Source organism: Gekko japonicus, unplaced genomic scaffold, assembly GCF_001447785.1.
Source record: "Gekko japonicus isolate JY-2015 unplaced genomic scaffold, Gekko_japonicus_V1.1 scaffold45, whole genome shotgun sequence".
Taxonomy (NCBI): Eukaryota; Metazoa; Chordata; class Lepidosauria; order Squamata; family Gekkonidae; genus Gekko; species Gekko japonicus.
In genome coordinates, this window is record NW_015177011.1 from 1216983 (window position 1) to 1239934 (window position 22952).

At 44.7% G+C, this 22952-nt stretch overlaps 1 protein-coding gene across 1 annotated transcript in view; it reads left to right on the top strand.

Moving 5' to 3' along the window:
- INTS7 (integrator complex subunit 7) overlaps positions 1 to 22952 on the top strand; it is a 76568-nt gene that overhangs the window by 49517 nt on the left and 4099 nt on the right. The window contains exons 14-18 of the mRNA XM_015427622.1: positions 12779 to 12973; positions 13537 to 13640; positions 15005 to 15073; positions 16176 to 16308; positions 18553 to 18651. Coding sequence (XP_015283108.1) covers positions 12779 to 12973; positions 13537 to 13640; positions 15005 to 15073; positions 16176 to 16308; positions 18553 to 18651 — 600 coding nt within the window. The remainder of the gene's footprint in view (positions 1 to 12778; positions 12974 to 13536; positions 13641 to 15004; positions 15074 to 16175; positions 16309 to 18552; positions 18652 to 22952) is intronic.

Genomic DNA, 22952 nt, shown 5'->3' on the forward strand with positions numbered 1-22952 from the left:
TATTCAAATGTAGCTTGGCATTTGCAAGAGCTGGAAATCTGTTTTCCCCCCTCAGGGAAGCAGTCAAGCTACAGAAAAGTGCCTCAAGGGGAATCTGTAGAGCTGTGGTACATAATTTGTCTGTATTTGACACAAAAGTTGCAGGCTATCAAAATGTGTGTTCAGAGCAAGTCAGTTGGGGTGCTGGAAAGGTGAGGACAGGCACAAAACCTATTTAACTCACCATTTCTGGTTAAATTGCTGCTGTCTTGTGTTTTTACCACGTGCGAGTGAGCGCTCTTGACGCCGGAACAAGGCAATTTGTCAGCTCAGGCAAGCAGAAGTAAAACAGTGCTCAGTTTATATAGAGCAGAAAATGTATTTAATTGCTTAATGTGACTAAAATAGTGCCAGTTTGAATAGAAAACCCTGGTGCAAGGAAATGGATGCTTCAGTTTGGCTTTTGCAATGTGTGCACCTGATGTGAAGGCTTTTATTACTAGGGCTTAAGTAGTCACTCTTTTTATGAACCTTTAGGAAGGTGGCTCTGTAATTTGTTCTTCTCACTGGGTACACACTGATTTGCTTCTTTCCTGTGCCTTTGGATCTGTCTTTTGAATGGGTATGGAAATAGCAGAGCTTTGTTTATTAGCTCTGTTAGTGGCATCTGTGCAGCTCTAACAAGGTGTTCTTTGGGGGAAAATGCTGCTGTTGATTAGATATATAGTTCTATGTGTTGTTTGTGAATGTTGCCTGTTTGTGCCATTTCATTTCAAACATAAAAGTTTCAGAAGAGTTCTAGGAGAGGATTGAATGATATGGGACTCAGTGCCTAATTATATTATTATGGGTGGAATTTGGCATTTACAAAGTAGGTTAAGAGCTTCTGGGTGCTCACGGACCCAGCCTTGCCATTTGAAAAATGGGTTGGCATAGTGGCCAAGAGCATGTTCTATCTGCTGCATCTGGTTTGCCAACTCTGCTGTCCCTTAGCCCATCTAGCCATGATAATCCACGCTTTTGTAACCTTGTGGTTGGATTACTGTAGTGTGCTCTGTGTTGGGCTGCCCTCGAATACAACCTAAAGCTGGTTCGGAATGCCGCATCCAAATTATTGTCAGGGGCCAGCCTGTGAGAACATAGCGGCTCCCTTGGCTGCCATTTGTTTCCAAGGCTGATTCAAAGTGCTGGTTATGGCTTCTAAAGCCCTTCACAGGCTGGACTCCATAGATCTGAAGGACCATCGCCTTACTTTTGTTGCTGTGCACCGGGCTGTGGTGTTCTGAGTTGCCACATGCTGGCTGTTCCCCACTCAGGGTGTCTCCCCTGGCATCAACCAGAGCCTGGGTCTTTTTCATCACGGCTCTGTCAAGAGGCGAGGGAGCCCCCTAAGTTGGAGATCTTCAGGAGCATCTGCAAGGCTTTTGTTGGCTTTTGATACGTACAGCAAGCATCTTTTGGGGTTTAATTTTTTAATTTGATTTTAAGCTATGATGTTTTAACTGTTACCTGTAAGCCAAGAGGAAAGGCAGGATACAAATATTTTAATAACCAAATATAGGCAACCAAGTGAAGCGGTTTCAACATTGTACTAATATGCTTTTACTTCAGGGTTCTGACCGACAATCAGCTGTATTCTGTATTAGCTGAAATTTCACAGTGGTTTTCAATTATTTATTTATTTATTTATTTAGATTTCTTGACTGCCCTTCCCCGCTTCTGTGGGGCTCAGGGCAGTTTACAACAAGTTAATTCAGTACATTATAAAATCAGTTAAAACCATAAAAGTTCAATTTTAAAAACATTCAAAGCATTTAAGTATTTAAAGGTATTTTACACTCTGATATTACATTTCTGCAGGAGACTCATATTAGAAAATCAAACACTCCTATTTTTAAATCAAAATGGTTCAGCTCCCAGTTCCAGGCCCCTGGTCCCTCCTCTTCTCGAGGGGTAGCCATTCTTTTTTCTAACAGGATACAATTTCGATGTCACTCCCAGCAAATAGATCCCATAGGTCGTTATTTATTCTTAAAAGGTGACCTCAATAATGAGATCTGGACGTTTGGGGCAATCTACGCACCAAATTCAGGCCAAGACAAATTTTTACAAGACACGCTATTACTCCTTGACAAATTTAGAGAAGGCCATACTTTGATCAGGGGGGATCTAAATTGCATTTCTGACCCTCAGTGGGATAGATCGTACTCCCCCAGCTCATTCCTCAAAACAAGTAAAGATAAGAAATCCAATCTACAAAACCTCATGGATAAATATAATTTATGCGACGTTTGGAGACTACAACACCCTGGCAGAAAGGATTATTCATTTTTTTCGCCAGTTCATAATGTATTCACAAGAATAGATTATATTTTACTTTCACCATCTTTAATTAATCGAGTCACATCTTCCGATATTGGCCTTAGGACGTTGTCTGATCATGCCTGGATTGATTGTCAAATACTTCTGTCAAAAGAAAAAAGAGGTCCAACTTCTTGGTCTCTTAATAAAAATCTTTTATTCAATCAATTAGCTTGTCAGGAAATTGCAAAATCACTGAAAGAATTTTTTGACTTTAATAAGGATTGTGGCGTTCCGACATCTACTGTCTGGGATGCGATGAAAGCCGTCATACGGGGAAAGATGATCTCCCTTTCATCCTACTACAACAAAACAAAAAATAAATTAATGGAGGAGATACTCACCAAAATAAAATCTTTAGAAGAGAAGCATAAAAAAACTGGCTCTAAAAAATTTTATAAACTTCTTTTAACGGAAAGAAATAAATTAGAGTCCCTGGAAACCACCAAAATTCAAAAACAATTACTGTATATTAAACAGAAATACTGGTATCGCCATCCAAAATCGTTAAAACTTTTAGCATGGAAGATTAAATCGCAAATCTCCACTAGACGAGTATCTTCCATAAAAGACGCTAAAGGGAACATAGCAACCTCAACCAAAGATATTCTCCAAATATTCAAGACGTTTTATCAATCATTGTACCAATCTGATCACCCATCCTTGGACTCTATAAAAAAAATTCTTGAAGTTAAACATCACGTCAAAGAATTGTCTCCATTACACGGCGAGTTATTGGATGAACCTATCACTCCAAAAGAATTATTAATGGCTATAAAATCGGTCAAACCTAACAAATGCCCAGGCAGAGATGGCCTCCCAGCCGAATTTTATAAATCATTTAGCGATGTACTTATGGAACCTCTTTTAGCAGTATGTAACAATTTACTTTCTTTTGGTTTGATACCTGAATCTTGGTCCCAAGCCAGAATCATCACTATTCCCAAAAAAGACAAAGATCCTCAAATGCCTCAATCCTATCGTCCAATTTCCCTGCTAAATTGCGACTACAAATTATTTGCTACAGTAATGACAACCCGCTTAAATAGAATCATAGGACAATACATTGAAATATCCCAATCAGGTTTTATCCCAGCAAGAAATATTGCGGATAATATTCGGAAATCCATTGACATAATAAACTATAGCAAACAGTATTTATCAAATATATGCCTTTTATCACTCGATATTGAAAAGGCTTTCGACAAAGTTGAACCAATCTACTTAATGGAAGTACTAAAAGCAATGAAATTTGGCCCAAAATTTTTAACTGCTATCCAGACCCTCTATTCCGGCCCTACAGCCAAAATTACAGTTAATAACTCTTTGTCTGAAGAATTTCCTTTAACTAGAGGCACCAGGCAGGGGTGCCCCCTTTCCCCTCTTCTTTTCGCAATCACCATTGAACCCCTAGCGAATTTAATTCGTCATCATACAGAGATCCCTGGAATTGAAATAAATAATCGGCCATACAAGATAAGTCTGTTTGCTGATGATTTTGTCCTTTACGTAAACCAACCTCAACATTCACTGAAAACAATTGAATCAGTTCTCTCTGAATTTGCCTTGATTTCAGGCCTCCAGGTCAATCAATCGAAAACTCTACTATACCCAATAAATGTCACCCCCACAACTAAAAAATACATAACAGATCATTATACTTACCAATGGGTGTCCACGTCCTGGCAATATCTTGGTATTAAAATTCCGTTAGATCTGAAAGACATTTACAAAATAAATTATTTGGAAACATTAACAAATGCTAAAAAATCTTTAGAGCAATGGACCTTCAACAATCTTTCCTGGCTAGAAAGGATAAATACCTTAAAATCGTTTCTCTTCCCAAAACTCTTGTATCTGTTCCGTACCCTTCCAATGTATATCCCGCCTTCACATTTAAAACACTGGCAATTGATATGGAATAATTTCATATGGAACTCAAATAGACCACGTATAGCATTTCACACAATGAACAGATCGGTAAAACTGGGAGGATTAGCTCTCCCAGACATCACTTCCTATTATGAAGCCACAGTACTATCTACCATTACAAGAATCCTCAATTCAAACCCTCAACCGGAATGGGTTAATATAGAAGAACATTATCTGGACAACGTATGTTTTCAGACAGCAGTATGGAAGGCTACATCTGAATCCTCCTATCTTATTAAATCTCACCCTTTCTTGCATCCACTTTTTAGATTGTGGAGATTGAAACGCAAAAAATTAGCTCCTGAAATTTCTATAGCTTCTACTATGCTAGGTCAACAATGGTTTGGCCCGACTAATTCTATCTCATCCTTTAGACAGTGGAATAATTTTCAATTTACTAAACTGTATGATTTAACCTGTAAAGGAGTTTTATTAAACAAAGCAAGATTAGAATCAAAATTTAATACATCAATCCCATGGTTCAGTTATTTTCAATTACAGCATTTATTTGCAACTAAACAAATCACTGAATCCTGCAGGAGGCCCCCGACGAATTTTGAAAAGTTGTTGATCACCTCAAATGGGAACCCTAAAGGTCTGATATCAAAACTATATAACATAATAAAGCAATCAATGTACAGCAACAAAATTTTAAAATAATGGCTCATTGGTATACGACCCCAGTGAAATTGAATAAAATAAATAACTCCATTTCGCCATTTTGTTGGAGAAACTGTGGAATGAAGGGCACTTACATGCACTGCTGGTGGGACTGTCCCAAAATCCATATCTTTTGGCTCCTAATACTGAAAGAAATAAAAATAATTACGGGTGACAACATACCATTTAAACCGGACATTATCCTCCTAAATTACTGGAATGATTGCCCAATATCACAAAGTAAAAAAGAATTACTTACCTTACTAATTTCGGCAGCCAAAACATCCATAGCTTCAACATGGAAAAGCTCATCTTCACCATCCTTACGATCTTGGTTTTCAAACATTTGGAACCACTTAATCATGGATAAGATAACTGACAGATTACATGCCCACTTACTATCCTATAAGTATGATGCTTTTTATAGCAGATGGTACCCTATCCTTGAGAATTTAGAGTATATTTTGGGTCAGATAAGCAGTGTTCAACGAGACCAATACTATACCTTTATCTGTAAAGACTGGATTCTGTGTTAATCAAGATAGAAATTAATATCTTTTCTCTCTGTTTTACTATATTGTTAGATTTAACAAGCTAGATACGATTTCATCTTTATTAATTGATTGTGGATGGTTCTATATGTTAAATGTTATTTGTTGTTATTGTAATTTTATGATATTTCAATAAAATCTTTAATAAAAAAAAGAAAGGCAGCTAATAAATTTTTTGAATTAAAAAAAAGTATTTAAAGGTATTTTAAAAACAAGATGGCAGTGCTAGCATTCGGTCATGGGAGGAGGGGAAGGGAGGGGAGAGTGCCAGGCAGATGTAAGGAGCCATCGCATGTTGCAGTAGTCTAGCCTTGAAACTACAGAAGCATGGATCAGTATGACTACATCAGCAGAGTTCAGTAAGGGCAGCTATTGCCGTATCAGGTGCAGATTACAGGCTTTCTCTCCTGCTCCCCCTCAGACTCCCTCGCTGAACTCTCCAGTTTAGCTCCCATCTTATACATCCCTGTTCAAGAGCCCGGGGATGCCAGCCCTAGGAAACCTATGCACCTCCTTTCCGTGTCTGACCTGTCAGGCAGCTCATCAAGCCCTGATGAATTTGCACAAACAAACAAATAAAATTGTAAAAAAGAAGTTGCGGATCTTCTTCGTGGTCTCTGTGCATCACACCCACGGGATTATGCGAATCGGTGGTATGCAAAGCTCACAAAGGGATTTCCGCGCCTCCCTCCCAGGCATGCGCGGGAACCCCACTGTGCATGCCCAAAGAGGCAGGGCGCGGACATCCCGCCAGTTCTCTTCTGACTGCCATGCTGTTAACAGCTTGTTTTCTGCCAGTCAGTGAAGAAGCATTATTTTCCTCTCACAAGGGATTGCTCAAATCGTTCTTCTATTTTCCTTTTGCTACTATTATTTTATTCTTTACCTAAAAGAAGAAGAACTTTTTCTGAGGGTTGCTGCTCCTCAGGCGGCTTCCTACCCTTTCCCCCACCCCCTCTCTCGCTCTGAGGTAAAATTTACTTCGCCTCATTCAAGAGTCCTCTTTTTCTTTTGGTGCCATTTTATTCTTTTATGACCAAAAAGTGGGGATGTTTTAAATTGTGTGTTGGCTGTGGCAGCAAACTTGCCCCCGTGATGGCAACACACTATGCATTCTCTGCCAGGGAGAAACTCATCGCCCAGACGCTTGCCACCATTGCTCGAAGTTCTCGAATCAGACCCGCAATAACAGCGAGGCTTCGACTTTGGGAGTCCACACTGACCCCTTTGCCTGCCGGAGTGATGTCTGCTGAGACCCCTTCCGACCAACCGACGACACTCCTGTCGATATCGGGAGGTACACTGGCATCGAACCCCCTTCACCGTGCAAAGTCGGCATCGGATGGGGGCTGTCTTCTAAGTGTTCGGCGTCAAATGAGGCCTCTTCCGCCTCTACGCCGGCCAAAAAGAAGAAAAAGGAGAAGCACGAGAAAGCTAAGTCTTCGCTTACTGGCACTGTGCATAAGTCTCAGAGTCTGAGCGGCGAGAAAGTGCAAAAGGGCTCTCTGCACTGACCCCTCTTCAGCGGTCGCAAACCAACATCAAGAACTCTTCCGTACCAGAGCTACCTATGATTCAGTTATTGGACTCAGCCATTCAGCAACTGAACCCCCCCAGTATTAAAGGTCTTTGTTGACACTGGACAGATCTCGGCCTCGCCGTGAGAAGTCGAGGAGGTTGTCCCACGTAGGTCTTGTATAGATCGCTCTCCTTCGGCTGTTTCTTGGGCAAGCAATCGATCTCGGCCAGACTCTCGATATTGACAATCCAGGTCCCCCAGACGCAAGGGACATCGATATTTTATCTGAGGAGTGCCCTGAGTACCGTCATTCCATACCCATGCTCTCATACTCACCCAGACAGGAATTGAGACTGCACTCCCTGACCTACTTCAACCCACCTGTACCATGGGACCATAGGCAGCGCATGTCTTATTGGTTCATCTCGTATCCAATATCGACATCGATGCCATGGCTGACGCCTAGGCCACAGTCAGACTGGGACCATGGGTCACATCATTCATGCTCTCCCCAACGTAAATCTAAACCTTCCACATCTCAATCCAAAGCTCCAGAGGAACCTCGTTGCCCATCCTCTTCTCTCCGCTCCTGCTTTACCACCGAACGTCGCTCCAATACCAGATACCCCTACGGCACCGGTATCACCTTCCAGATCCTCCGTCTCCAATACCAGCACCAATTATTCTGAACGCCTCGAGTCGCCTGAGGATCCTTCACCAAAGCCTATGGTGCCAGACAATCTGCCGATCTCTCCTTCGGAGGATCTTTCTTCGTACGGAGATTTGATCAAGAGGATGGGACATTCCCTGGGACTGTTGATAGTCCAACCCCAACCTTCAGTGTTGGCCCTGTCTTTGATGTTGTGCAGTTCGATACCTCCACGTCAATTGCCCTCCCGATGTCGACCGTCCTCTTACAGGTGGCGAAGGCCCTGTGGGACAAGCCATCTTCTGCTCCAGAGTCGTCCAGACGTCTGGATCATATGTATCAGGTCCAAGAGACGGAGGCTGAATTCCTTCATATCAACCCCAAGCCCAACTCCATGGTCGTGTCGTCCACCTCAAAGAGTAAATGTACCCTCGCTACTCCTTCCTATAAGGAGAGCAAGAAGTTGGATTCCATTAGTCGTCGTTTCTACTCAGCTGGAGCTCTTGGAATTAAGACATCTAATTATATTGCTTGTATGGGCCGTTACCAGTACTCGCTCTGGGAGCGCTTTACCAACCTTTTGACCTCGGTACTTGAGGACAAACGTCAGGAGGCCAGGAAGCTGCAAAAGGAAGGCTTGCTGCTCTCTAAACAAATAATAAATTCTTCCAAACATACTTTGTACACGTTTTCCAAAACAATGTCGTCTGCAGTTGCCGTCCTTAGGCAATCCTGGCTTAAAACCACTGCGCTCCCTGCTGACACCATGGCATACATAGAGGACTTACCTTTTGATGACCAGGGGCTCTTTCATGCGTCCACTGATTCGACGCTCCAGGACATGGATAAGAGCATTAAGGCCTCGAGGTCATTGGGGGTCTCTGCCCCCCCTAAACCCTTTTGTCCTCGTTCTTGGTCTCGTTATGGCTCCAGGCGTCAATACGCTAAACCGTCACTGGACGAAGGCTACAGACCACATCGGTCTCTGCAAACAGGCAGCAGTACCAGACCAGGCAAAGATATGGCTCTGGACAGCAACTTGTCAAACCTAAACAACCTAAACCTGGCAAGCAGGGCCTTTGACTTCCGCCTGTCTACCTCTTCCGACCCTACCCGCCTCCATCCCTATTTGCAGGCCTGGGCCACCATTACGTCGGACCAATGGGTGCTTTTCATCTTAGCCAAGGGCTATTCCATCAAATTCATGGAACTCCCACCTCTTCCTGTAGTCGTCACCACTCCCCCATCGTAATTCCTCCTCGAAGAAGTCACCACACTTCTGTCGAAAGGTGCTATAGAACCTGTGCCTCTAGATCACCAGGGACTCGGTTGTTATTCCCGGTACTTTGTGGTACCCAAAAGGGACGGCGGGCAGAGGCCGATCCTAGACCTTCGCGGCCTCAACACCTATATACAGTACCAGAAATTCAAAATGACATCCCTACCAGTCATTCTGCCTCTCCTGTCCCAAGGATGCTGGATGGCCACCCTCGACCTCGAGGATGCCTATTTCCATTTAACTATCCACCCCTCCCATCAAAAATACCTCCGGTTTGTGATAGGAGGCAACCACTACCAATACAGGAGTCTGCCGTTTGGCCTCAGCACGGCCCCGCGGGTCTTCACCAAGACGATGGTGGTTGTTGTGGCACATCTCCGCCTCTATGGCTTGACAGTGTTCCCGTATCTAGATGACTGGCTTCTGGTCACACATTCCCGGGACCTTCTTATTCACCATATATTCCAGGCCCTCAATGTCCTTCGTTGCCTTGGTCTCCAGGTCAACCACAAAAAGTCACAGCTGGGTCCTTCTCAAAGAGTGCAGTTCATAGGGGCGATACTCGACTCCAGAGAAGGCAGAGCTTTCCTGCCCTGAGACAGGGCCCAAACCCTGACCACTCTTGCAGAACAGGTTTGACTCCAGGACACAATGTCTGTTTTCCAGATTCAACGCCTTCTGGGCCTGATGACAGCTACAACTGTTGTCCTTCACGTTGCGAGGCTGCGAATGCGTCCACTCCAGCTTTGGTTCATACAGCACTTTAAGCCCCTACGGATGTCCCAGTCGGTTCGTCTCTCTCTGCCACAGGAGGCATGCAACTCCCTTCTCTGGTGTACATGGCCAGACAACCTGACGCAGGGTGTCCCTTTCCACCCCCTCACGACCGACGCCTCGCTGTGGGACTGGGGAGCTCACCTCAACGGCCTCTCTGTAGGTCACAAGAGGGATGTCTTGCCCTCAAGAAAGCACATAAATTTTCTGGAACTTTTGGCAATCAAGCTGGCCATCCAGTGTTTCCAGCCTCTTCTCACTGGAAGATGCATGACTGTATTGACCAACAATACGACAGCCCTCAGTTACGTCAACAGGCAGGGTGGAACGGTCTCCCGCAGTCTCTGCCTCTTTGCTCTAGACCTTTGGGCCTGGTGCATACCTCTGCACATCTTTCCCATTGCCTCATACATCGCTGGCAAGGCCAATGTGCATCCGGATCTGCTCAGTAAGGGTCTCTCTCAGCGTCACGACTGGGAGCTGAACTGGACCTACCTACGTCCTGTATTTCAAAAGTGGGGTATGCCTCACATCAACGCCTTCGCCACCAGTTGCAATTTGAAGTGCAACCTGTTTTGTTGCAGGGGAGCACAAGATCCCAAGGCCTTGGGAGACGGGCTCCTTTAGCCATGGGACAACAACTTCCTATACATGTTCCCCCCTCTGCCGCTGCTGCTGAGAACGGTCCAAAGACTCATGAGGGTCCACACAAGATGCATCCTGATCGCCCCCTGGTGGCCAAGGCAACCTTGGTTCACCAACCTCCTCTCGTTGGCCAAGGCTCGCCATCCTCTCCCACAGGTGCCGGATTTGCTCCTGGCGGAGGGAGGAGCTCTGCTGTTCCACGGGGTACACAAGCTCAAGCTAACAGCTTATCTCATGGACAGTTAACATTCTCAGATAGAATCACCACTGTGCTACTCAATGCTAGGAAGGATTCTACGCGACGTTCCTATAGTGGGAAGTGGGCTCATTCCTTGGCCTCCATACAGCCCTCTGACGTGCCCCCGGCTTCTGTCACGCTTGACCAGATCTTAGCATTTCTGCTTTCGCTGGCAGAAAAGAGCCTCTCGCACTCCTCAATCAGGGTGTATTTGTCGGCTATTTCTGCCTACTATCCGGGCTTCGAAGGTTTTTCCGTCTTTTCTCCTCCACTTATATCCACCGATCTGGTCACCAGTACCCTTGTGGGACTTGCTGCTGGTGCTGCGCCATCTGATGGGATGGCCCTTTGAGCCTTGCGAGCTAAAACATGCAGCATGGAAAACTGCCTTTCTCGTTGCCATTACCTCGGCCAGGAGGGTGGGCGAGCTCGTGACTCTTTATCATGACCCACCCTTCCTTGTCTTCCTACCGCACGGTGTGACACTGGTACCTGACGTCTCTTTCCTGCCTAAAGTGTTCTCCGAGTTCCATCTCAGCTCAGAGATCTTCTTGCCAAACTTCTTTCCTAGCCCGAAAGATGGCCAACAGCGTCTCCTCCATGCACTAGATATTAAGAGGGCGCTACTTTTCTACCTTGACAGGACACGCTCGAGTAGGAGGGACAATCACCTGTTTGTCTCCTACTCCAGTCACTCCACAGGACAAAAGATCTCGGCACAATGTCTCTCCAAATGGATTGTTGAGACTATTAAGCTGTGCTACCAGTTGGCTAAGTCCCCTTTGCCTCTGCGAGCGCACTCCACAAGATCCATAGCTACGTCTACAGCCTTCTTGAAGGGTGCTTCCCTGTCGGCGATATGTGGGGCTGTGACATGGTCTACTCCGAACACTTTCATCAAGCACTACGCTATTGATGTTCGTGAACGCCACAGAGTGGACCTTGGTCGTCTAGTCCTTTCGTTGGCAGAGCATTGAATTTGTGACAGCTCCCATCTCCAGGTGATGCACAGAGACTATGAAGAAGATAAACAGGTTGCTTACCTGTAACTGATGATCTTTGAGTGGTCGTCTGTGCAGTCACACCACCCGCCCGTCCTTCCCCACTGCTGTCGCTTCAGTACTTTTCTCTGGTTATTGACATGACAGCGGTCAGAAGGAACTGATGGGATGTCCACACCCCACCTCCTTAAGAACATAAGAGATGCCAATGTTGGATCAGGCCAAGGCCCATCCAGTCCAACACTCTGTATCACACAATGGCCAGAAATACCAGTGCCATCAGGAGGTCCACCAGTGGGGCATGCACAGTGGGGTTCCCGCACATGCCTGGGAGGGAGGCGCGAAAATCCATTTGTGAGCTTTGCATACCACCGATTCGGATCAGTGCAGGCACATAATCCCATGGGTGTGACTGCACAGATGACCACTCGAAGATCATCAGTTACAGGTAAGCAACCTGTTTTTCTCTGAACATGCCAGTGCATTCTTTTCAGCCCTTATCCTAAAAAAGATCACATTGCCCAACTCCCAAGACACACATTGTGACGAGACAACAGCTCACATACTGCAAGAGACAAATTAACTAACAAAAAGGGCTCCCAAGCCACTCGTTGGCCTCCTATGGGAGTGACTCTGTGGTTTCACTTCAAAAATGATTGAATGTTCCCATCTTTCTCCATGCAGAGAGGTACTAGACTTCCCTGTCCCTCAAGGAAGACTCCCTGCTGGAGCTCTACCTGTGTGGCTGCTTTTGTTGTGCCTGCTTCCAGTGAGGAGACATGCCCAGAGCAGCAGCCCAGATAGATGCACGATGTGCATTCTTCTCTCAGAGTAGGTGATTATGTCACATCACAATGTGGGCAGCATATGTGCTCCTTGTGGCAAGTTTAGAGCATTATGAAAGTCCCAAAAAGGGAACATCTAAATGAGATTTTCTTTGGAATAAAAGTGATAAAAATAGGGATCCTTTACCAAACTGCAACAGCACCAGAATATAGGTATTATAACTATGCTCTGCAAATTCCGTTCTGTAGCATTCTAGGTTTTAATACATAACCCCACACTGTCTGAGTAAATTCCTTTTCTGTACCTTCTGAAGTCAGTTCCAAAAGGTAGTTATTTAATGTGGTATTTGCTGTTGACCCAGGTTACTAACCTTTAAGCTCTGCTTGTTTGTTTTTTCCCTTCAGGCTGCTAGTACACCGCTGAACCCTTTGAGCTTTCAGTGTGGGTTTGTCAAGCTCCGGATTGACCTGCTGCAGGCTTTTTCTCAGCTCATCTGCACTTGCAACAGCCTGAAGACCAGTCCCCCTCCTGCCATTGCAACCACAATTGCCATGACCCCTGGCAGTGATCTTCAGCGCTGTGGGCGCATTTCCAACCAGGCACGTGTACTCCTTTGTCTCTGTGGTGATTTTTACCTGGGTCATTGAGCTGAGATTAGAACAGTGAACTCTTTGACAGAACAAACAACAAGTGGCCTCTGTCCAGCCTGCCATGGTGTGATGAGCATCATTTTGCAAGGGGTTTGAACCAACAGTGTTCCTCTGCATTCCTCTTGTGCTGGTACAGGCTTTACTTAGATATAATACAATTATGCACAGAGCCAGTGTGATGTAGTGGTAAGAATGCCAGACTAGGATTTGGGAGACCCAGGTCCAAATCCTCATCCTGCCACGGGGGCTTGCTGGGTGACCTTGAGCCAGTCAGACACACTGTTAGCCTGACTTAACTCACAGGGGTTGTTATGAGGATAAAACGGATGAAAGGGAAAGAATGTAAGCTGCTCTGGGTCCCCATTGGGGAAAATAGAATAAATAAATAAAAATACCAGCAACAGAGAGCATGGGTGCAAACAAAAAATAGGAATGTAATTCAGTGTTGCATAATCTGTGGCAATTGTTCCTTTGCATAAACCATGCATTTTTTTGTTGTTCATTTGCTGAAGATGAAACTCTCCATGGAAGAATTCAGGAACCTGGCCTCCAGATACGGAGATCTCTATCAGTCATCTTTTGACGCAGACTCAGCCACTCTGAGGAATGTGGAACTGTATCCTGCTATTGAAAGTGCAGGGGGTAGTTATTTTTTCCTGGAGGGATGCTGAAATTATAGGGGGAAGCATGTAGAGGGGCACCGATTGGCTGTTTTAGGTGTAGAAGCTCCTGACCCAAGTCTCCTGAGGTCAACCATTATTGAAATAGGCATAGGAGACTCAAGAAGCCTACAACTGTAGCTGCTTGGTCTGTAATGACCAGAGAATGTATTAAAGATGATTCCCTCCTGAGAATGGACTGGTCAGTTCAGATTATAGTGGTATTCTCAATGAATGGAGATATAGAGATAGAGTTCCAAACTACCCTGGCGGAGATCCACTGCCCCATACAACACATGTCCAGGTGTGCCTCACTAGGATAGCTGTGCTTTCTCCTTGGAGTGCTGTGGTGTTATAGGGAACTACCCCACTGCAAAGCACATGTTATTAAGAATCATGAAGTTGTGTGTATTCATACAGCAGTGTTAACTAAAACAGTTATCTCAGTAAGCAGACACTCAGAGCATTATTTCCCCAAAAGCCCCTTTTGTGGAATCATTCACCAGGGCCCAGTTTGTTGAAGCCCTTAGCTTTCAGTTATACTAAGCACAGTATACAGTTAATGCTGCAAATGATGCTAACCCTGGTCTACATCATGCCCCTTGTAAATACAATCTACCAGCAGAACTTGGGAGGGTGCAAAACCTGTGGTACAAGCATAAATTTTACTGTTTTAATGTATCACTTTCTTTTGAAGGGCAACACTAACATCATTGTCATTTGTTAGTGAGAATTCGTCTCCAAGGATTGACAGAGCTACCTTTATTCCAAATCAGATCAATGCTCCATGGAGCTCAGTATGGTGCACTTTCCACTATCCAGTCACCAAAGGTCTTTTTTCAGCAGCAGAGGTTGAACTGGGTCCTTACACATGCAAAACAGCCATTCTACCCTAGCGTCTCCATAATTACACATTTTGGTGGCGGGGGGAGGGGTTTGAATCTATAAGAGCAAATGAATCCATTCATTTGAGAGGCTCATTTGCTCCAGTACCCTCCTTTGGAAGCCTTGGCAAGCCACTAGATCCTGTCAAAGAGTTGCTTCAGATGTTACATTACAAAGCATGTCGTGTGTGTACAACAACGATGCATCTTGTGTATTCTTTGGGGAAGCACATAAGGGAAGCAGAATTGGCTACAGATCCCTGTCATGTATATGTGCGGTGGTGTACTTTTTGTGTTTGCTACCATAGACTATGTGAAGTAGACCTTTGAGTTTACTATTATCATCTTCCACATCAATTCTGATATGAGTGTTTTTAGAATACTGTGAAATATAAAATTTTGCATCTTTCATTTGTTTACCTTTATTATTACATCAGACAACAACAGAGTTGCTTGTTAATATCACATGCAATTGAAGCCCTGATTTTAGATCCTGAGTCCACAAGGTAAGAGTGTGATAGAACCTTTTATCTTCAGCTTCTTATTTAATTGAGGTGAAGAAGGGAGCTTGGAAAAGAGTCTGCTAGGAAATGGAGGAGCCTTATTGACTACTTAATTCCTTTTCTGCTGGAGAGGGTGGGGTTTGTACTTTAAGGGCCACATCCCATCATCTCCTAAAAAGGAATGGCGATCCAGAGCATGTTTGCTCTTACTAGCAAGCTCTCACCTAACAGTCAAGGTTTTTGCTCCCACTAATGGCCAGTCTTGTTGGATATTGCCATCAATTGATGTGAACCCTTGAGCATAGCTGAGAATGGACCCAAAATTCTCCAGCATCTGCACTTTGCTAGGAAAAGTCAGTACTGATGTGCAAGCTGACTTTCAAGCCAACTTGTCTGCCATTCATTACCTTAGATTCAGGAGGGGTAGCCATGATGGTTAGAAGCAGCAGAACACAATTTGAGTCCAGTGGCACCCTTTAAGACCAACAAAATTTTATTTAAGGCGTAAGCTTTTGTTTGCAAGCACACTTCCTCAGACAAATCGAAACAAAATTTCTTCAAGCCTTATATAGGGGGGGGGGGGGGGTAGGTGGAGGCGTTGAAGGACCAGTCAGGGTTAAAATGCATAAGTGAAGTTGAGATTGAATCATGGCAGCAAGATCAATGAATGGCAGCAAATTAGCACACAAATGCGAGCACTAACAAGCAGACTTGAGACAAAGCCTGAGTCCAGTCTTGGGAGTGCTGCTAGACTCAGGCTTCATTCTCACATCTGTTTGTTATATCTCACATGTGTGTGCTAATCTGCTGCCATTGATCCAATCTCTGGTGTCAGTCCAATACTGAAAACACCTCCCAAGTCCCAACAAATTTCCTATCTGAGTCAGTTCTTCTCAGTGAAGCAAAAAAGTCCAATGTTAATAGAGACAAGGTGATCCTGTTAACGGGGCACCAGTAGTATCCCATTTCCACAGTTCTTCAGGAACAGGTACCGCAACCAAACATAATTAATCTACAACAAAATAAATACAGGCCAAAAGCATACATTGGTTTCCAAGGCACGTGGCGTTAGATGAATATTGCTAGACTTAATTTTGTTTTCTAGCTTTCAGGAATATGGCTCTGCTGGTGGGGCACATGCCACAAGTGAATATGAAAGGAGAATGATGTCTGTGTTTAGTCAAGTGTTGGAGGAGGTGGAATCACTTAACAGGAAATACACACCTGTATCTTACATGGCAAGTAATGGCTACTGCATATTACAAAGTTTTAAACTATCTCTGAGGCGTGGCTTGGAAGTTTTAAAAAAGTACTTTGAGTTTTCATTGCATGCAAGTAATGTGTGTTCCAGCTCCTGCCAACCTAGCAGTTCGAAAGCAAGAAATTGCAAGTAGATCAATAGGTACCACTTCGGTGGGAAGGTAACAGCGTTCCGTGCGCCTTGGTGTTTAGTCATGCCGGCCACATGACCACGGAATCGTCTTCGGACAGTGCTGACTCTTCGGCTTTGAAACGGAGATGAGCACCACAACCCTAGAGTCGGACTCGACTGGCTTTCGAGCAAGGGGACCTTTACCTTTAATGTGTGTTACTAGGGAGCCAGACCTGACCTAGAGTAAAATGAGAGATTCATGTCATGCCCACGGGTAGCATAATTTTAATGACTTGGCCCTAGCTGCAGTGGGTGCCTTCCTCCCACTGAAGTAGCTCTTCCGTTAGAGGAAGCACCTCTTAAGTTGGAAGAAAACTTGTTAGGCTGGAGAGCTTAGTGGAGTGGTAGGATGCAGGCCAGCATTTTCAGTGGTTGGATTAGGAGGGACCAGTCAAGATTTAGGATTATTAGAAATGGAAGTCTGTAAGAACAAACGGAGATAAATTGACATGAAAAGTTAAAGGAGGACTGTTCCTGTCAGCTATAAATGAATATAAATTATCACAGGTAGTTTCAGAGGGTAGTTGTGTTGGTCTGCAGTAGAGCAGCTAGGTTTGGTTCCATAGTGTCTTAGAGATGAGGTAGATTTTCGGGGTATCAGTTTTTGAGAGAAAGCTCGGATGAAGGGAGCTTTGACTTTTGAAAGCTTATACACCAAAAATGTTCTTGGTCTCTGAGGTGCTGCTGGTCTTGAATCTAGCTCTATAAACCATTAGTGGTCATTGCCAAGCTTTAAAAAAGGAACAAAAAAAGAAAGAAAATATGTTGTGGTAAGTCTAAAATAATCGTGGAAAATGCTTTAGTAGCTGTAGCGAAACCAACATTTTCTTTTGGAATGGAGAAGAGAACCTCAGATTGAGCTGCATATAACTAAAGTTTGTCCAAGATCTTTCAGAATGCAAATCTCTTAGCTTTGCGTGAAACAGAGATGCTTTAGGGGCTTGTAAATGGTTTTGTCAACAGAAGTCCTTTGGGATCTTGGTTGTATCATACACTTCCTGTCCTGGTGGCTGCCAGGCAGAAAATTCTTTTGTAGACCATGTGAAGCGTCCTGGATGCCATATGCTGTTGTTCCAGCTTTGCTTCATTCATTAAAACTGACTGTGTTTCGGTACAACTTTTCACTGGTGCAGAGTGTTTTATCCTATTAAGGCAGGTCATCCAAGAACATGAGCACCAGTTGTAACAACTCCAGGCAACAGAATGGGAGAATCATTATTCAGTTTCATTCCTTGCGGCTAAGTGAGTTTATGCTTTTGACTGACAAAGTTAGGGTTTCATACTGACTTTTAGGGGATTTCCTTTTGACAAGGGAACAGGGATTTTGGTGACTGCTTGTGTGTGTTCCTCACATGAACAGAATAACTTACATGAGTGAAAATGGACAGGCTCTTGGACAAAGACTAAAGTGGTGGTCTTATCTCTTGCTAGCCACTGCTGTGCCCAGGTGTAGTACAGATATGAAGCATGGTAGGATTTCCAAATCTAAGTGCTTCACAGTCCACGGATGATTCTTCAGCAAAAACATCATTTTGTAGTAGAGACTTTCTCCAGATTATGGACAAAGAGGTTGACTATGGGTTCCCTCTACTTAGGCCCCTTCTTCTCCTAGTCTCTTCCCACAGCCAGTACTGCCTTCACCTGCTATGTCTGGCTGTCCTGCTCCATCTCTCTCAGCCTGCAGCCCCCTTTTGCCATGAAGCCCAAATCAGGTTGTTGCAGCCATCACCTCTTTTTCACAAGTATTCTTGGTCATCTGATGTAGCAAGGAGGGGGGGAGTGTCAGTAACAAGGACACTCTTCTGTTTGTACGGTTTCCTCACTTACTTTAGAACTGTGCTTAGGACTATAGCTAGTGTTTGTCCTGTCCCATCAGAAGAAAGGAAATACATCTCTTGGATTTTCTTCATTTCTGCAGGTTTTTCTGTATTTTTTTGGCTTCCTCTAAGTATAGGTGACTGCCATCCTAATACTCAAAAGTACACACTGTTTTCTGTCTCTGCAGTAAGAAGGATTAATTCTGATCTGGCTTCGTATTGTTTTATTCTAGCACACAGCTTGTCTATGCAGTGCAGTCATTGCCTTGCTGAAAGTTCCCTTGTCATTTCAGAGGTATTTCTTCCAGAAGCTACAGTCAACTAGCATTAAGGTAAGTAATAGCTGCATCAAATTTTAACTAAAGTTGATGGAAAAGAATTTTATGTGAGGGGAACCCAAATTCTTATCATTCCCATACTTTCTCTGGTCATTGTGGTGTTAGTAGCAGTGGGTGGAGAGAAAGGTTTGGGCCACAGTGCTGAAAGGGGGAAAGATGGTTGGGTGTCCATAGTAGTAGTAATTAGGGATTGACATGAACTGGGGAAATGGAGGTTTCTCATGGTTTGTGGAGTCACATGAACCTTAACAAACCTCCCCGTTTACTGAACCAGTTGCATTTCGTAAGCTTTGTGTTGCAGTGAGCGGGGGATCTGAGATCTTCCCTCTCTCCTTTCTGCTGGTAGCGGCTCCCCAAGGCCAGCAGAATGGAAGGGGAGAAGCCACACTGCATGCGAGTGAAGTCCAGGCAGCAAGTTCACCTGGAAGTCCATCCCCCCATTGCTTTGCCGATTAATTGATTGGTGCTAGTGTGTCTGCCACACAAATCCCAACACGAACTGCACGAACCTCCACAACAAAACATTGAGGATTGTGGGAGGTTCATTGCAAGTGCTGTCACATGACCTTCAGCTCACAAACCAGGCAATATTTGTCAGGAAATTAGGTTCGTGATGAGTTTCATGTCCATCCCTGGTAGTAATGCACACTTACGAAGCACTTGATACAGGGTGCTGTATAATTAATAATTTCAAGGCTGCCACATATCTAATCTATGTATACTTTCTCCCTCCCACCACCACCCAAGAAAATGCAGTTTCTCTTTTTGCCTCCCTCTTCTTTCTGTGTCATTGGGAATTCTAGTACTCTGAAGGCTTTACTACTGAATGATGGATTTGTCTTATTCAACCTTCTTATTTTTGTGAAATCAATTGGATGGCTTGACGGACCTCTGTATTTACTTTTCCTGTCCTATCTTGTGGCTTATCATATTAGTTCATCTTCTTTATTCATTGTAAAGGTTAATTTTACTAGCGCTGGTATAATATGGTTTTAAATTCTTCTACACCATTAGTCTCATATCTTGCTTAGAAAATAATTGAGCATTTTTTCTAAAGCTCTTGGGCAGCAGTTCAAGTACTGTATGAATAAAACATATCTGAAGGCAACACTATAGAAATTATCCAGATTTAGCAATGAAAACAGGTTCCTGTACAGATGATCGTACTTTGGAGGAGTACATTTAATTTTTCACATGTGGGCTCCTTTGTCACATGGAGGCCATATCTTCTGCATTGTCACATGGAGATCATATCTTTTATAATTTGTAGCTGGGAGAATGTGATGCATCTTCCCACAATGCATTATGGTGGGGTTGTAGGGGGATGGATTCCAGCACTGTAGTTGTTTATCCCTAGAACACTGTGATAGAAAGCAACACAACTAGAACATTCTGCTCAACCTTATAATTACTTAAGGATACGTATTAAATGCTGTGATTCCTCCTGCACAGAGTATGAGAGTTGTGGTTGGGGTAACTGTAGGGATAAGGCCTACCAACTACAATTTCTAAGGCAGTATTCTTGGTTCATGGATACACCATTGTACTTAGGGAGACGTTGTTTGCCATAAGTGATAGTGCAATTTTACCAGAACTGTGACTGTGAACAAGACGCAGCCTAAGTGTAAAATCCTGTTAAGATATGTGTTTGGCAAATGTTGTAGTTCCCTTGTAGCATCTCCACATGGGAGCACTGACGGGATTGCTCTAAAAAAGCAATGCATGAATTTCATTTCATTTTTATTTTATTTTTATTTATTTATTATTGCATTTTATCCCGCTCTCGCCGCGAACGGGCTCAGGGCGGCTTACAAACAAGGGCAACCATGTGCTAATATAAAACATTAAAACCAGATTAAAAACAACCATAATTAACAATAATAAAGTGCTCAATGATGTTCATCATGCAGATCGAATCAAGATGGTGACCTATAGATATTACCCAAAAGCCCGATTCAGCGGTACCGATCCATCGTGATACTGTGGCAAGATCTTGATAACGGGCCATCCCATTACCCCGTTGTTACCACAAAATAGCTGGTGGTAGTGGCAGCTCCTGGTTGAAAGCCTGGCGGAAGAGCTCCGTCTTGCAGGCCCTGTGGAACTGTGAGAGGTCCCACAGGGCCCTGATCTCCTCCGGGAGCTCATTCCACCAGGTAGGAGCCACCACTGAAAAGGCCGTGGCCCTGGTTGCCACAAGCCTGGCCTCCCTGGGGCCTGGGATCACTAATCGATGTTGAGCCCCTGACCGTAGTGCTCTCTGGGGTATGTATGGGGAAAGGCGGTCCCTCAGGTAAGTCGGACCCTGGCCATATAGGGCTTTAAAGGTAAATACCAGCACCTTGAAGTGGATTTGGAAAGCTATTGGCAGCCAGTGCAACGCTTTCAGCGCAGGCCAGATGTGTTCCCATCTAGGGAGACCCATCAGAAGCCTGACCGCAGCACTAACTGCAGCTTCCGAATTTGCGACAAAGGCAGCCCCATGTAGAGAGCATTACAGTAGTCTAATCTCGAGGTGACCATCGCAATAATCACTGTAGCCAGGTCGTCGTGGTCGAGGAAGGGGACCAACTGCCGAATCAGCCGAAGGTAGGAAAAGGCTGAGCCAGCAGTGGCTGCCACCTGGGCCTCCATAGTTAAGGAGGGATCCAGGAGCACTCCCAAACTCCTAACCTCCAACGCTGGCACCAAAGGTGCCCCGTCGAAGGTCGGTAGAGGGATCCCTGTCCCCAGACCACCCCGACTCAAGCACAGGACCTCCGTCTTTGCTGGGTTTAGTTTCAGCCAGCTCAGTCTAAGCCAGCCAGCCACGGCTTGCAATGCCTGGTTCAGATCTTCTGGGCTGAAGTCTGACCGGCCACCCAAAATCAGATAGAGCTGGGTGTCATCTGCATATTGATGACACCCTAGCCCCATACCTTCAAGCAATCTGGGCAAGGGGGCGCATATAGATGTTAAACAACATCGGGGAAAGCACAGCCCCCTGAGGCACACTGCAATCGAGCGGGTGCCTCTGGGACTGCTGTTCCCCTAGCGCCATCCTTTGTCCCCGACCCTGGAGAAAAGACGCAAGCCATTGAAGGGCAAGCCCCTGTATCCCCGTGTCAGCGAGGTGGTGGGTCAGCAGCTGGTGGTCGACCGTGTCAAACACGGCCGACAGATCTAACAACAGGAGAGCTGCCACACCGCCTCGATCCAGATGCCAGGGGGTCGATACAAATTGGGAGAGTCCCAATTTGTCATTTCATTTCATTTACTACATTTTTATCCCACCCTCCTCACATGCAGGCTTAGATTAGAATGTTCTTTCAGGAGGTCCTGTAACAGACAAGCATCTTTAAAATCCCTAACAAGGTACCTCAGGAAATAGTTGACTCTGAGGCAAGCTGGGCTTAGAAAGATTTATAACAAGTCTCAGCTGTGTTGAATTAAGCAACAGCCTTTTAATGTGATTTCAGTTATTAGGTTTAAAACTGCTCTGGTGGGATCACAACAGTAAAATAATATTATCTTAAATAATTATAATTTAAAACAACATTAGTTCCCAAAAAGGTCCCCCAAAAGAAACTCCCTGCTGTCTTTTTGGAACTCGCTGGAGAGGCTGCTTGGTGAGCCAAGGGGATTCTCCGTGGTAGAAACGCAGATGCTAGAGCTGCTCCTTTGTTACCATGGGCATGTTCAGCTTCAGTCCTCCTCAGTGTAATCAGTTGGCTGTGTCAATAGCTGTTGAGTAAATGTCTGCTTAGAGTCGCTTGGAGTATGTGTACATAAGATTGTCAGAGTTGAAAGCTAAGGGCTCTTAACAAGCTTGATAGCTTAGTTGAAAGATTGCAGAATTTGGCGAGGTAAAATCACGGCCTCGATCATAAGTCTTCCCTGAAATCAGGGTCACGAAGATACGACCGTGCTGTGGCTTTTCCATGGGTGAAGCCAGTTGTATGGGTCCTCCCCACCCAGTCACTGTTCCTGGCAGGGTTATGATTGGTTGGAAAGGGCTGGATAATTGGACCGCTGGATGAAGTGATGGTTGAGCAACTTTGCAACCACTGCTGTAAAGACTAAATGGCATCTAAATCCTATGGGTGCTGAAGAAGCAGAATGCTCATGTCCTTGGTTGTGCCTCTAGAATGGCACCAATGGTCTAGAAGGAGAGGCAAAGCCAGTTTGGTGTAGTGGTTAAGTGCGCGGACTCTAATATGGGAGAACCGGATTTGATTCCCCACTCCTCCACGTGCACCTGCTGATGTGACCTTGGGTCAGTCACAAGCTCTGGCACAGCTGTCCTTGAAAAAGAG